Source organism: Sipha flava, unplaced genomic scaffold, assembly GCF_003268045.1.
Source record: "Sipha flava isolate LNK unplaced genomic scaffold, YSA_version1 122_pilon_pilon, whole genome shotgun sequence".
In the NCBI taxonomy this organism is placed as follows: Eukaryota; Metazoa; Arthropoda; class Insecta; order Hemiptera; family Aphididae; genus Sipha; species Sipha flava.
The window spans coordinates 1,340,566-1,357,813 of NW_020271748.1; the positions used below are offsets into that span (position 1 = coordinate 1,340,566).

The 17,248-nt window shown below is 25.5% G+C and overlaps 1 protein-coding gene and 1 non-coding gene across 2 annotated transcripts in view; both read left to right on the plus strand.

The window, feature by feature from the left end:
• Nucleotides 1–17,248, plus strand: part of LOC112694077 (formin-like protein CG32138) — a 40,250-nt gene that overhangs the window by 18,115 nt on the left and 4,887 nt on the right. The window contains exons 3-10 of the mRNA XM_025569429.1: nt 13,439–13,525; nt 13,628–13,707; nt 13,775–13,917; nt 13,987–14,174; nt 16,236–16,312; nt 16,410–16,581; nt 16,656–16,916; nt 16,988–17,231. Of these exons, the coding sequence (XP_025425214.1) occupies nt 13,439–13,525; nt 13,628–13,707; nt 13,775–13,917; nt 13,987–14,174; nt 16,236–16,312; nt 16,410–16,581; nt 16,656–16,916; nt 16,988–17,231 (1,252 nt within the window). The remainder of the gene's footprint in view (nt 1–13,438; nt 13,526–13,627; nt 13,708–13,774; nt 13,918–13,986; nt 14,175–16,235; nt 16,313–16,409; nt 16,582–16,655; nt 16,917–16,987; nt 17,232–17,248) is intronic.
• Trnam-cau lies at nt 2,972–3,043 on the plus strand. Its single transcript has one exon. It is a non-coding gene; the product is annotated as a tRNA-Met (tRNA).

Below are 17,248 nucleotides of genomic sequence, written 5' to 3' on the forward strand. Positions count from 1 at the left end.
ACATACGACTTGGTTCCCGGGTTGTCTTTAGGTAACATACGAATTGGTTTTCCCAAGCTTTCATGATAATACAACCTTGTTAAAATCACTATTCAAATTATTATGATAAATTTAACCAGCAACAATTTCCTTCCCATTTATTCAGACATAGGACTGTCTAGAATTCAAATAAGTTCGAATAGTTCAAATACTATCTAGAATACCTAGGTATGGTTAAAATTGTTGCTCTGTATAATACATTAATATGTACATAATATACGTTACATACGTATTTATCAATAATAATAATAATTGTGCTTGTAATAAATAAGTTATAATAATGTAATAATAAGTCATAATAGGCAAATATTATTAGAAAAAATTAGTGTGGTATGAATTTACAACACACATTTTTAACGAACTGTAGGTTTGAAATTTGGCCCTCTTTCAATTTTTTAATATTTTCATCAATAAACTTTTCCTTTCCATCAATTTTTTTTAACTTTAATTTAAATGAGCTTCTTTGCTTTATATATATATATATATTTCGTATTGCACCGCTTTTAATTGTTCAATCAATAAAAAAATATTTTGGTGGATGGAATAAAATCTAGAATTCAGTTTTCCATGAAACGAATCGCAACAGTTTGTTGTTCGTTCTGAAGTGGCTGAAAAATCTGGGCAAAAAATTACTTTTTCAATATAATTTTCAAGTACATAATCAAAAAATGTATCAAGTTTTTCATGTACTGGTTTTATAGCCATCAACTCAACATAAACGTTTTGTATTATATCAGGTGGCAATAAATGTAATCTGAAAAAGTATTTCAATATTTGCCCAATCACTGAATCTTTATTTTTAAATTCATCCGAGAATCCTAGAGATTGAATTTTTTTCCACCACGCCTGTCCTAAGTAAAATCTGCAGCCTCTTAATTTAGAATATGGCCAAACTTCAGATACTGCCAGGTGAATAGCCTTTTCAAAATCAGCAAAAATAATTTCAGGCCTCATATGATGTTCTATAAATCGAAATCCTTGTATATAAGAAGCACTGATCTTAATGGGCAGTAGGAAAAAAACTAAGGGAGAATAATTGTTATATTTTACACCATGAATGGTAAAAAGCTGGTAAAATAATTTTGGGATACTTTTAAAAATTCCATCAAAAAACATTGTTTTTATTTTGCTGAGTACTTCTAAATTATGTAAATAAGTAAAAATTGCAATATTTGTTTCACAATCATTAATGAATTCAAAATTTTCTCCACGATTTATTATAACATCGTAATTATCTAATGCTTCATACAGTTCTGTTAATGTCTTAGGTAATTTACTTGATCGACTAGCGTGAATATTTTGTCTTACTTTAAAAACGTCATGCACTGTAAGTTGTTCACTATCACCATTGAATAGCAACTCTTGGCAAATTAATTTTGTTGGACGTTCAAGATTTTCCTGATGTTTTATTTTTAAGTCATTGCTTAATGTTTGCTTGTCTTTTATATTATCACTATCTTTGTCATGATTGTGTTCGAGTTTACATTCTTCAATATTATTTAAATTATTTTTAAAAATGATTTACATTTTCTTTTTGTCTAAGTCCAACGTTCCATATTTCCCGATAGTTATTTTTGGCATCCGTATTTGAAACTATTATTAACGAAGCGTTTTTTATTTTTTTTATTTAATATCACTTCCATTTTAACGCACGCACTAGGTTAGTTGTCATAAGACTGACAAAAAATAATCGATCTATTATATATAAAATTATATTTATACACTTTTCCAGACATCGTAAAACCTAATAAAATATTTTAAGATTATCGATTGTACATATACTTATCTTGTAACAGTGAGTTGTATACTGATAATTTGGTAAGTAATTTTATTCGGGGACTAATTCGTTACACTTCAGGGAACAAATTCCACGTTTGCCAAATAATTTGTGTAAAAATGTGTATATTTATATTGTTTGATGTATGACAATGTACTTACACAAACATCGAACACTTAATTTATGTATATATATATGTATACATATGTTCATATATATATATATATATATGGAGCTTATAATATCTCTATCAAAACAAACTTGTTGATTTTACATACACTGTCTTAATATAATCATTTTAATTAGTATAATAATTTATATAAATACATGGTATTTATTTATGTAATATAGGAGGGGGCAGATCCTCCCACTTACCATAAGTCTATTAAATTTTAAAACACCCCAGTTAAATGAATCCTGGATACGCCACTGCTTCTGTCTGAAGCGAAAAGTATCATTAATTTTCTAATGACTGGTTTCTTTCAAAGTTACAAGAGATAACTATGTCGTTTTCAACTACTTCATCAATGTTAAATAAATGGTCCAAAATCTCGGTGTCAGATAAGACTCCCTTTATAGCAACATTTTCATCCACATTTACGTTATCAAAGAAATTTACATTTTCTTGACTTGGTAGAAAATTCCATTGTATTGGTTCCACAATTATCTAGCCGTTATCTATTTCTTGAATTTCTACAGTGAATCCCAATTTTTGAAGGGAATCGTAGAAGAATTCACTTTTTTCCATACCTTGTCAACTTATATCATAGCTATAAATACACTAATGTTAGGTATCTGTTTATTTTCCATACATTCCAAAACATTAATAGCGGTAAAAAGTTATACAATTCTTAATTATGCCTTGATCGAGTGGTGAAACTCGATGTGGTTCTTGGAGGAAAAAAATTAAGTTTTATATTAGATAATTTTTTTATATTAGATAGAAGTCTTATATTAGATATAGGTAGTAGATAAAAGTTGTTCGTTATTAAGATATGTGTAGTGAAAATGTTATATAGAAATTTGATTTATTGGAAAGAAAAATATTTTGTTATAGAAAAATACTGTACTATTTATATATTATTTTTAGTTTATATGTTTCTTATTGTGGCATCACATACTTAAATAATTTATTTTTCACTTTCATTGATATGAAGCAGAGTGGCGCAGTGGAAGCGTGCTGGGCCCATAACCCAGAGGTCCGTGGATCGAAACCACGCTCTGCTAAGGAATTTTTACATTTTTTATTTTATGGACTTTTTTTAAAGACATTTTAATCATTAAATACTATTAAAATAAGTTTACATTGTTGATAAATGCACATTTAAGTTGTATGGCTTAAATATATTGCGTTTATTATACATAAACATTTTGTATTTATGGAATAAATTTATCGTTGATTGCAAGAAACATACTTTTCGTTAATTTAGTTTGATCTATTTAATATTTTAACTGAGTAATTGTGCGTGTACATACTAAATACATATGTGCGATGCATGCGCGTAACACATCGTTTAAAATGTTTAAATGGAGAGGAGCTATTCGGTGATGGTTCTCATAATTCCCACCGTGTACCGTGTACTACCGGATATTGTGCATTCACAAGCACACTAGACATATGTCATCATGTTCCATTATGGGATTACATCATTGTGCAGCTTTTTTTATTGATGATCATGTTTTTTTTAATCATTACGATTTCTTGTACCTTTTTTATGCTAAAAATGTGAAACTGAAATGACTTTAACAATAATATAAGGTTTGTACTCTTTTACTGTATAAAAATTAATTTAACAAATGATAAAATTATTGATAATATTTTTTACTTTGAGATAGATTTAAATAGTTTAAAATGCATACTAAATAATAAGTAGTATATGACAATACGTACACTGTTAGTATTCATAATCCATTTATTTAAGCAACATTAATATAACTTATAGAGGAATCATATATGTATTATATTCTATTTATAATGAATGTATTTGCAAGTTCCATTTAGATGAACACATAATGTTTAGGTACTGCATACTTTTAGCTTTAAAATATTTTAAATATTATAAATTAATTCTAAAAATATTATTCACTGTATCTCTATTATATTCTATTATATTTTTTGTGGAGGATAATTAATTAAAATTGTGTCTTATTTATCCATATGGCTTTAAAATACTTTAACGTCATTATCCAAAAAGTACCTCTATAGAATTATTGATTATTGTTGTTTCATTAACTTTCGGATTTGAGTTAAGAGCTAAATTTTTTTATTATTTTATAAGTAAGGTTCTACTACTGTTTAATTTTTTTTATTTCTTATTATGTTATGTACAATGTACATTTTACGTGTTTAATACTTGGTATACTTATTACAATTAAAAATGTATAAATACATGTGAGGATATATTATGTTTCCTAAGATTTTAAACACATTCTATATAGTAGTGCTTTATGAAATTACGAAGTGATTAAATTATTTTATTATTAAGGAAGAAAGATTAATAATTACCCAAAACATTAATATTACTATTGATTAAAAATGTTTATTTTTATATTTTGTATATTATTATATTGGTACTAACAATATAAAATACTATTATTCTTAATCAATGATATTATTAGTCAAAATAACCACATTTTTTTGTAGTTTATTCAACAAATTATGTTTCATAAATAAGTACTTAGCACATTAGTATGTTATTCTTTATTTATCATTTATATTAAATTTATTATTAATATAATAATTATTTGAAGCATAAATATTTAAGTTTTCAAGTCATAATATCTTCAGGATAAAGGCATTAAATAAATAAAAAGAAAAGTATTTAAAAATAATTTAATGTTTTAACTAAATTCTACTAAATCAAACTAGAGATTGTTGGGGTGGGCAAAAGTGGCACGTGTCCTCCTCTCGAGCCTTTTTTTTTTTATTGTTATATATCAGCTATAATTATTGGTTAAATTCCATTATTACTCGTATCATGTGTTCCCACCAAATATGGTAACCAATTTTGTAATTATAGAGAAACTGTTTCTAACTTCAATATCACATACTGAGTTATAATCATAGATACTAAATAAAAATCTATAATCTATATTTAAAATTAATAATCAATATTCTGTACTAATAGTTTATTTTTATTATACTTAATAGTTGATTCTGTTGTTCGAGTTTCGTATTAATTAAAATATTTTATGTTTTTAAAATAGTGAATGTTTGACGTTCATCTGTCAAAATTAAATTTACAGGTTTTTGCTCCCCCTTTGAGAAATTATCCAAGGTATGTCTATAAGATAACTATCAGTGGACATTCGCTGTTGTTTATCAAATACTAAATAGTCTAAATATAACACTAAATATCAAATATATTTACAAAAAATCTTACACAATAGCTCACCACATTATATTTTAATTTGTTTATCATTAATTCATAATGAATAATAACTAATAATGAAAAATTGTATTAATAGTATCAAATATATAATAGGTAATCTCTAATTACCTTCAATAATTTAAAAAGGTTTTTCGAATTTCTTTCCGATCTTAAAAATATAATTTTTTGAATTACTATCGGTTTATTCGTCTTTTTTACTCAGATTTACTATAATAATAATAATTTATTAATATAGATATAGTATATTTAATTGATTTTTAAAATCAAAAAAATACATTTTTGGTTCGAATATTTTCTTCAAACATTGATTTCGTCTTTTAAAATTCCGCTTCTTTTGAATTTTTTTTGAATTGTTAAGAAAATAAATAACTTTTAATATATTTATACTTGTATAAATATTGAAATAACTGATGGTGAATTAATAAGAGTATTTCTCTTTCGTCCTATTTCTAACAGTATTATCGTAAAACTATTAAAAATGTATTGCTGCTGTGTCTCTTGCTGTACACTTTTGTTGGGGTGATGTAAAAGCTAATAAAACTTGCGAGTGTACTCAAATTATATTAAAAAATATCACTTTTTAGGACTTAGGAGGCAAATCAATTATTTATATATATAGAATGTAATTAAACAAATTACTGTAGTAATTATTAATTAATACGTTGATTATTCTTATAAATAACTAGCTGAATAACCTGGCTTCGCCCGTGTGGAGTTTTTTGTGTTACCTACATATAACTTTTTATTACAGGTTACATTTAGATTTTTTAACCCTAGATTGCCCGTGTATAGTAACTTCCATAAATTGGCAAAAAATTAGTATATTTTAATATTTGGAAGACAAATTGTAAAATGCAATTTTAATCGGAGAAATGTTAGAATAAAATATGCCTACAAAATTATAACTTACTCTATAGATTTTTAATAAAAAAAAATGTTTTACTTTTATTATTATTATTATTATTATTATTATTATTATTATTATTACTACTACTAACATTTTTATTATTATTTATTAGATTATCTTGTTTTATTAAAAATAGCTAAAAAACACCAAAAACAGAATCACTAATGACACGTGCCGCCGTGATTATTTTAAAATTGAAGTATAATATAATATACTATTGATTAAGTGTTTAATATATATCTGAGATATATCAACTATCAGTCTTATTAAATATATTATTATACGAGTATTAACTTTAACAAACATGTATAATAAAATACGTACTCGTATCTGTAATATCTTTATGATACAGTTTTAACAATAACTACTTAAATATTTATAGCAAATTCACTGACCAAAAATATCATTTTCTATACATATTTCCCTTTTTACCTCTTTAACCCTTGTAAGGGTTGGATTTTGACAAACCTTTTTTTAGTGGGTGTCTACAACATGTAACAAAACTACTGTACAAATTTCATACGCATAGCTTCAGCGGTTCCGACTAGGCGATGATGAATCATCTAGGACAGAGGTGGCGTACCTTTTTAGGTTCAAGTGCCAAACTTTTCCTTTTCAGGTTTTGAAAATCGTTTACGTGCCCAAAGAAAATTATATTTTCTAAACTATAAATAAAATTACAGATTTATTACATTATTCTTATTAAACTTTAGTCTTCTTAGTGAAACACAAGCAGCAATTGTTTCGTTGGTCAAAACTTTTCTTTCCTTCGATTTAATTTTATTTTTTATGGCGAAGAAGCTTTCACGAATATAGGTTAACGAATAATATGAAAGCATAAGGAATATTGTCATTTTTAAAACATATATAATTTGTTTATTTGAATTTCTTATGATATAACCAACATTTTATAAATAGTAAACATTTTTTTTTTTTAACAATTTTTCGATTTTGTACAATTTCAATTTTTTGCGCGTGCCATTAAAATTTGGTCAACATGCCATTTTTGGCACGCCACCCTTGACCTAGGATGAGGCATTTTATATATCCAGAAGTTTTTAATAATACTACTTATTTATCAACATATAAAAATTAATATTCAAAGTGTAATAGGTATATTTAAATGATAAGGATCAATACTTTTCAATTTATCCTGATCACATTACGACCACCCAATTAACACGATATTCAGGGCGTTGCCTTTTTATTTAAGCGTGGTCAACTTATCAATCCAAAAATTGACATAGACCATTTAAGGTCTTTTTTTTACATTAATCATTGTTATCATCATAATAAAACATTTACTGTATCTGTCATTATAACTTATTTGAGTAAATATTTTTAATTTGTATACATTATAATACATCAATATGAGCCGTTTCAACACGCTTATTATATAATCAACGATTTTATATCAATAAATCAAACGTTTTAATTTGGTAATTCCTTTTAGGTACTAAATTTTTAGTTCTGTATTCAATATTAAATTTAGTTTATAGGTTTTAAATTACACGAAGAGTACAGAAAAATAAATGTCAATCATTTCATAAGAAAAATTTAAAAAAATATATGAATACATTTTTTTTTCTTACATTTGTTATTTAATGCGTACTTGCTTATATATGTCTCAGGAAATTGGTTCTGAGATGAATATAGAAGTACAATTATTTAAAAAGAGCTGAAGCTTCGTAATGTTACTACAAAATAAAAGTATCATTTTACCCATCATAAACTGAATAGTAAATATATTAGTAAACTCTAAATAAGTTTAAATAATAATTCATAATATACCAATGAAGTAGTTTGAATTCCCGTTGTTCATATATTCGTTAGTGGCTATACAAATGCCTAACAAATATATAGGTAAACATATATTTTATTGTAATTAAAATATATTATTCTATGCATTGATAAAGGACAGAGAAGTAATAAGATATTTAAAGTTTAAATATGAAACTACCATAATCTAATTTAGTTAACTTATAACTAGGTTTAAGGACTTATAGCTCTAAAAAATACACGAGTATGCTTCTAAAATCATAAAAATATGCATTATTATAGGCATTTATATGCATTAAAAAAAAAAAAAAAAAAAAAAAAAAAAAATGACCAGATAATAAACAAAATAAAACGTGTTCATCGGATTTAAATATATTTTTAAACTCCGAAACAAAATGTCGTCGGCTACTCGTAGACTGTTGTAATTTCGGCCTAACACTATTTTACAAATTATCGCGTATGACGTTTTACGTATGATTCAACGTGTGGTTGCGAGACGCAAAAATAATGACTGATAATAATCAACTGAACTGAACACTAAACAAATAATTTATTTTTTTATATCGACTATTATCCTTATCGACATCCGGTCAATATCCAGCGGATTATACAGTCGATACGGGTTTATAGTATTATTTATACTTACACAAAAATTATAACGAGATATGAGAGGTAGTTTGCAGATAGCATATTACTAAAAGTCCTCTTAGTACATTTTTTTTCGATCGGTTGAAATATTTATATATAGTTATATGTATCTATAGTTTTTAATTTTAAATAATAAAATTTAAGAAATTTGTCAAAATATGCAAAAATATGCACATTTAAATTTTAGATCTGATATCATGGCACCGAGAAACGAATTTATTTCGCATTCTGCTATATTTAACAATAATTAAAAAAAGTATGCAAATGCTAGAAGTCCCTAAGCCTACTTATAACTTATGATATTATTATGGACTGTTATAGGTATAATGTTTACCATGTTCTACCTATATACAGATATTAAATGAATTAAATATACATTATATAGCATTGTTTCTCAACCTTTTTAGTGTCGCGACCCCCAAAATAGGTATAAAATATGGTCAATCACTTCTCGACCCCCCACCCTCCATCTATATAAGGTAAAAATTTGATTTGAATTTATATTTTGTAAATCAGCGTTTTATAATTTTTGACCTACGCGACCCAATTCAAGGTGTTCGTGACCTCCTGGTTGAGAAACGTTGTTATATAGCATTGATATTTGATATATCTATAAATAATAAAAAAATATTTTTTTTTATAGGTACTCCTTAAATATTAAACTTTATCAAAGTTACAAAAATTCATAATTAATTCAATTGGTTAAAAAATCTAAAATCTTTAGTAATTGAATAGTTAATTTCAGGGACCTAACTCTTATATAGAGGCAAAAATAATTAATAATTGATTTCATATTCAGTACTGTATTGTAAATTGAGATAAGTTGATATTTATTATTTAATTTAAATGCTCATATAGTGGATAATTTATATAATTCATTTTGAACAAATAAACAATTTTTACTTGTAAAGAAATTGTGTTAATTATTATATACTTTTTTTAACTTACACAATTACAATGAGTAAAAATTAATGAGTACAGTATAAAATATGAAAAATTATAGCTATTACCAAAAACGTGTATTTTTATTCGTTATTTGATAAAATTAATTATTCATATCTACTAGTTTAAAGTAATCTAATAAACTACTCAATACAAAAAAGTAACAATTTAATTATTACAAAAATGCTACCTATGTAAGCTTGTAATTATATGCAAACATAGTAGTACACGTATTTTTATAATTTTCAGTCTGCTTTGTGTATTCCGTGTACACAGATCAATTTATTAATTTTTTTGTTTAATAATTTTCTTTTAATTTATGTTACTGAACAGATAGTTAATTAGTAGAATACGTTTTATATATATTGTTTCAGTGAATGCCATTAAAAACAAATTAATTAACTCATTATTTATTATTCTACACGTTGTGTTTACATCATTTACAATTCTTATTCGGCGATGGAGCATATGAAAACGACCGACGACTGTAACCCTCCTCATTTAATTTTGTGTTTTTATAGACTACACTACCACAGGCTGCTATGAAATACACTCATAGGAAACATTGCGGGTGTTCATTATATGTATATGAATGAGAATGAATAATGAATACTCCACGGTCATTTACTCTGACCAAGTACTAGTCGATCGAAACTTGTATGCATACGATATGCACTCTTGTATAGAACCTACCACCTCGGTACCAGTGTGAAACCCGTTTATTTTCCTATAACATATCGATTCGTCAATTCATAAGTTAGTATATTTTATAATTTAAAACATTTTTTGTTGGCCTAAATGGTTTCATGTTGGCCTAATCATCGAATAAATTCTGTGGTTTGACGGTTATTCCATGTCTATTTTTGCTTCCAATGGTTTATTTACCACACATTGGATAGAAACATATAGTATAATAGGTATTACAATAGTTGATATCCACTTTTCACAAGTTTAAATTATGAACATTTGAATCAATGCAGTTGATTTTGGTGATGTACCCAATGTATTATTAAAAACTGTGGAATTAAATTTCAATATTAAAGAGGTTATACTTATTTTAGCTGTCTATTCATATTGTAGGTAGGTTAAGTTATTCCATTTAATTTTTTCTATGTTTCTGTTTTGGTGCTACATCATGCACATGTATCGACAGCTGTATAGTTATTTTGATTTAAACACGTTCAATTCAAATTAAATTTAATGTTTTTCTTTTCTTACATATGTATAAATATAATATTATGTTTAGTACACTAAATTTATCAATAATTAAGATTTGGTTTAAAAAACAAATATAGAAACGTGATTTGAATATCATTGAAATTTAATTAGGTTTTAAACTTAAATATTGTTAAAACGATGTATCTTTTTATTGTTTAAAAAAGTTTTACAGTATTGTTAAAGATAATTTTTTTTCTAAATATATAATTTTGTTTTGAAATATATTATTTATGACTCAGCAAGCCTATACGATTTATGTAATTATTACTGCATAATTATAAATGCTTTTAGTGTTTTATCAAATTAAATACATAATTGTCATTGTATTTTTTAGTTAATATTATTGTGCGGCCTTGGTTTTAATTATTTATTAATATCTTATTTTTGTTAATCTATTTTGTTTATTAATTTTTTCGATACATAAATAACTTAATTGTTATTTTACTATCATTACCAGATAGGTGTCCACAATTTACGATGTCATTGAATTATATTATGAATACATCGTTTAAATAGTGAATAATTTTATAATATCGGTTAATTAAAATATATATAGGTATAAGATATTTTTGTTGTGCTTGTATAAATATATTTTATTAACACCTGCTAATAGAATTTATATTTGTATTTGATTCATATTAATATTGAATAAACATTTGTTATTAATGCATACTCGTTATTTAAAATGAGTGTAAAAAAAAAACATTTGTCAACATTGTTAAGAATTAATACTAATATAATTATTAACATTAGTTATTTTGTTAGTAATAGAAAAACGGTTGTATTATTCCCTATAAACAAGGTTGTTTATCATCAATGTCCTAGAGATTATTTGATCGTCGGTCGTACAGGAAAGTATAAAACCAAAACCAATATGTTATGACAACGAAAGGTATTCATCGTAACTTTTATGTGGGCAGTGTTTGTGAGTCATAATTCTCCGTTAACCTCAGTTAGCTTCGTCGAGGTCAACCGTTCATATTGAATCTGCATCTTTGCTGAGTGAAACCATTAAAACATAAACATACCTACTAAAACTTTTCTTATATATTTATAGTGTATATTTCTTATACCTAGTTTGTTAAAAATATGATATGATGTCATTATGTCAGACAAATAATGTACCGCTTTTAAATTACTAAGAATATTGATATTATTTATACATGTTCATATTATGCAATAGAATAAATATTACAATACAATAAAACAAACATAAAAATGTGTATTATCAATACACTATAGGTACAGATTTTGAATAATTTATATACATATTTGGATAAATTCGAGTCTACTTATATAACTTCAAATTCATGATAGCAATTAAAGTTTCTGTTACATATTTTCTATTGTTTTTTTATTTAGACTTTTTGTAATTCAAGTAGTTATATTTTAACTGCGTTATTTATCTTTAAATTTGATATTTTCCGTGTTCTGAGATTGAATTGAATGCGTTTTGTCGTTCTACTAGTGTACACAATTTTATTTCGTTCCATTATTGTGCAAATAATATTATTTGATTATGATTGAGATTATGGAAATGATTATGCAAATGATTATGCAAATGCATTACAATACTTACTTATTAATTTTATATTACAATTATAACATTTTGGCTGGATGACGTCATTAGTTATTATATAAACTAAGTACAATCTACTTGGCGTGTTCATAATGGCATTAAACATAATTTTAAAATTGAATGCTGTTAATACATTTTTCGATTATAAATATTTTTTGCGTTTAATTAATATTAATAATAGTCTTATTTATTATTTATTCTAATATTTATCGCACTTTCATAACACTTATATACTTGCATCTTTTACTATATAATTTATAACAATTGACAAAAGAAAAATATACATTTTTATTTTCTGAGTGAAGTCATTAAATTGAGTCAAAAATCAATACAAAATGTATCTGATAATTTATCTTGGTTAATATTAATGTATTCATTATTTCACCACTTACAAATTATTACATTTTAGTATTTTGTGTCTAGATTTGTTATTTTGCTTATTTATATCATCAGTTAAATAATTATTCAAATATTATTATTAAAAAATGTTAGTATATATTTAATGTTATTATATGTTAAAACGGTATATTAAGCTTGGTATAGGTCAGCGGTTCTCAAACTTTTTTTCGCGTACCACTTGAGTATATTATCAATCAGTCACTTACCACTAATGATTAAAAATAAAACCTTACAAACTTTATATAGTTAAATACATTTATTTTAAATAAAAAGGCAGTAAAATACTACAGTTAAATTATTATTTTTTTATTAATACAATTTTATTAGTGTTTTTAAATTAATATATTAATTAAATATCAAATTTTTAATTTCCGTTCTACCACCATATGGTCTACGTACCACAGTTTGAGAACCGTTGGTATAGGTAATGTTTTTAATATTGGTAGTATTCAGTCAATACTCAAAAATCGGAAATTATATTTAAATGGAGTACATTTTTCAATTGTTTTCCAATAAAGGTATTTTAAATCATTATATTTTTTATGTGCAGTTAATAAGATAATAAGCAGTTAGTGTACGAATTGTTTGAATTACTTATAAGTGCAACATGTATTTTTAAAAACAAATTTATAAAGTAGATATTATTTTTAATGTTATAATTGTTATGTTTATAATTAATTTTATGATGATCTAACAATCATTTTTGAATAATAGAAAGTATTGAAATAATAACTGGAAATAACTGTCGTATTTTTTAGGAAAGAGTTCAAGCAAAAGACCCGCCGGCGCACTACCTGTTTAGACTTCGTACATATTTAGATCCAAAAGCTTCTCGAAGTTCAAGAGTAAGTGAGTTTTTATTAAAAAAAAAAAAAATGTAATTAATTTAAACATTTTACTTAAATGCTAATAGATTTTTATAAAATAATGTATAATATATTTTCTAGAAACGGAAAATGGTTGGAGATGCTACTTCTACTCAGGTGTTAAGGGATCTAGAAATATCTCTAAGAACCAATCATATAGAGTAATATCATAAAAATCATAAAATCATATATTAATATACAACCTAAAATCTAAATTTGATCGTATAGATGGGTTCGTGAATTCCTTGATGACCAAAATCATGGTTTAGATTCATTAATCGACTATCTAAGCTTTAGATTAGTGATGATGCGACATGAACATAGGGCTAAGACAGATGTAACTAATGTTTCGACCGAAAAAATTGCTCAAGGTATCCGAGTATTTTTAATCCAATAGTTTGGAAAATGGTATATTTTAAAAATTTGTTATTTTTACGTAGGTAACCATATACATACAAATGGGATTAGTAATGGTAATGCAACGAATCATGCAAGACCTACTTTAGACATACTTGATAGCCCTGGGATTAAACGGAGATCGAGGCATGCAGCAAAATTAAATATGGGCGATACCAAAGATGATATACACGTTTGTATAATGTGTTTACGGGCTATTATGAACAATAAGGTGAAATATCTTAAATATTTTTTTAATAATTCAGAGAGAACAATCTTAATAAATCCAATCTTGCATAGAATAATATAGTTTGAATGATATGGTGTAAACATTTATAATAAATAATGGTTATCAGTTATTTGATAAATAAAAATGGCGTTCGACCTAGATGTATTTTCATATTTATTCTAGACTATATTGATTATACATTTGAACTTTAATCAAAACTGGCACATTTTTCTGCCAGTTAAATGGCATTTTCATTAAGGTATTTGATGGTTTGTATGTATAAAATGACCTTTAAAGGTTAATATGCATTTTCAAAATATATTTAGTTTTTGTGTCTTTATTAATATGAAATGGGATATATTTAAATAATTATGCTATAAAATCTCGGCAACTTAAAGCCTTGGGCACCATAAGAAGAAAATAAATTGAAAATAAATTACTTAGTTGTATCATCGTATATTTGTTTAACAACTTAAATTTTGTTTGTTAGTTTAAAATTTAGTAAATAAATCAATAACTTATAATTTTAGTGTTCCCTGTTTCTATGAAAATTTTAATCATTCATGTACATTTTCACTATATTATAATCATAGTATTTTTTCTTATAAAATGAATTAATGTTAATTCTTTTTATATTTTTCAGGATAAGGGTTTCTGAAAATTTAGCTTAATTGTGCCATTTCAGCCACAGTACCTTTTTTCTCTATTGGCCAGTGCTAATTAATAATATAAACATTTAGTATTTATGTAGTCTTATACTACATCAGGGACATACCTAAAAAAATTTTTGGGAATGGGGGTTCGATATTTTTACTACCACATTTTTCAAATGTATTTATTTTTCATGATAATAATTTTAGTATTTTATTTCTTAGTACTGTATAGATCGATAATGGGTTATATAAATAACCTTGGCAAATGTTTATGATAGGTATTAAACTTAAATTGTATAAAAATATTAAGCAATATTTTTTTCTAAATTTATTAAAATTTCGGAGGTGGTAAACACCTAAAACCCTCTCCTTAGATACGTCCCTGTACTCTATACTCAAATAGCTGCCAGAGATCTGATCGGGCCAGGCCAGTCCATTTCGGCCCGTGTCATAATATAAATATTGCAGGTTCGTTATTGGTGGGATTGTAGTATTTTCCTTTAGATCGGGCCGGTCACAAATAAAACTACCTTTGGTAACCAGGGTAATTGGTTTTCACAAAAATTAATTAAATTATAAAATAATTTTTTTTTACCTACCTATTCTCTGATAGTAGTTATTGTCAATATTATATAGTCATTAATGATATAAATAACATTTTTCATATAATATTATAAGAGTACATACAATACTAAAGCCAATTATTGGCATTAGATAAGGAAATGTTTCCAAACTGATGGAGTAGGCTTGTCACAAATCATTATAAAAGTACGTATATATTATTAGTCTATATAATATTTATAAATAGATCACTAATAAAAAATAAATAAATAAATAAATAAATATATAAATTGCGAATAGGCCTGATCGGGTCGGACTTAAAAAAAAAATTAAGGACCGGGCTGTGGTGGAGGCATTTTTTCAAGTTTAAATTTCGGGCAAGACCGGGCCGAAAAAAATGGCCAATGCAGATCTCTATGAGCCGTATCTATTTATATTTTTTATTTTCTCATGGGCAGTGGTGACTCTGAAATGCCCTTGTGGTGACCATAGACAGCAAAGCTAATGAGCTCCTTGATTTAGAATGTAATCCTTAAAGTTAAAATAGTAATATTTGATATAAAATATTCAACAATACTTAATTTTTAACATTTTAATGTCTTTATTATTCTAAGTGTATACTGTAAGTATATTTTATTAATTCATCACTTTTTTTTTTAATATGACTAAAATAATTAATATGATCTTAATAATTTAATTATTTTTAAAGAATTTATTTTAAAAGATATTAATATATTTATTTTTCAAACCATCATTTTCACATTGATAAAAAGAATTGTAAAGTATAATCAGTATTGTATTCATATTCTAAAATAAATCTGAATTCTTATGGTTTAATTTACTGTTTCAGTACGGATTAAATATGGTCATTCAACATACCGAAGCAATAAATAGCATAGCTTTGAGCTTAATGCATAAAAGTTTAAGGTATAATATTACTATAATATTTATGTTTTTGTTTATGTTTATATATATATATATATATATATAAATTTAATATAAATGGATGTTTATATTAATTTAGGACTAAAGCTTTAGTATTGGAACTTCTAGCTGCTATATGTCTAGTCAAGGGTGGTCATGAGATCATTTTATCTGCATTTGACAATTTTAAAGAAGTCTGTCAGGAAAAAAAACGTTTCCAAACTTTAATGGATTATTTTATTAACTATGAAGTTTTTCATATAGAATTTATGGTATGTTTGATGAAAATGTATTCAAATACAAAATATCAATGGTGTTTTTAATTATGAATGTTACATACATGTAGGTTGCTTGCATGCAATTTATAAATATAATAGTACATTCAGTTGAAGATATGAATTTCCGGGTTCATCTACAGTACGAGTTCAGTACCCTTGGACTTGATGATTATTTAGACAAACTGAAACATACAGAAAGTGAAGAGCTTCAAGTTCAAATTTCTGCATATCTTGATAATGTATTTGATGTAGCAGCTTTAATGGAAGATAGTGAAACTAAAACTGCTGCTTTAGAAAAAGTTGAATCTCTTGAGGATGAACTTGCACATGTATGTATAATAAATTAGAGTAATTTGTTAAAATAAATTTAAATTATAATAATTACAATTTGTTTATTAAGGCTCATGATAGGTTAACTGAATTAGAACGAGAATCATTAGCTCAGTTAGCTGGCTTAGAGAGTGCTCTTGGAATGGCTCGGGCGGAAAGAGATGCTGCAGCAGAAAGTAAGCGCGCAATTGAAGAAGAAGTAGCAACACTGCGAAGGGTTGTTAATGATCAAAAAAGAGAATCTCAATCTAGACAGTCCATGCTTGAAGAAAAAATTCAAGAATTAATTTCACGAGGAGCTCAACCTGACTTAAGTAATAATTTTAAAATA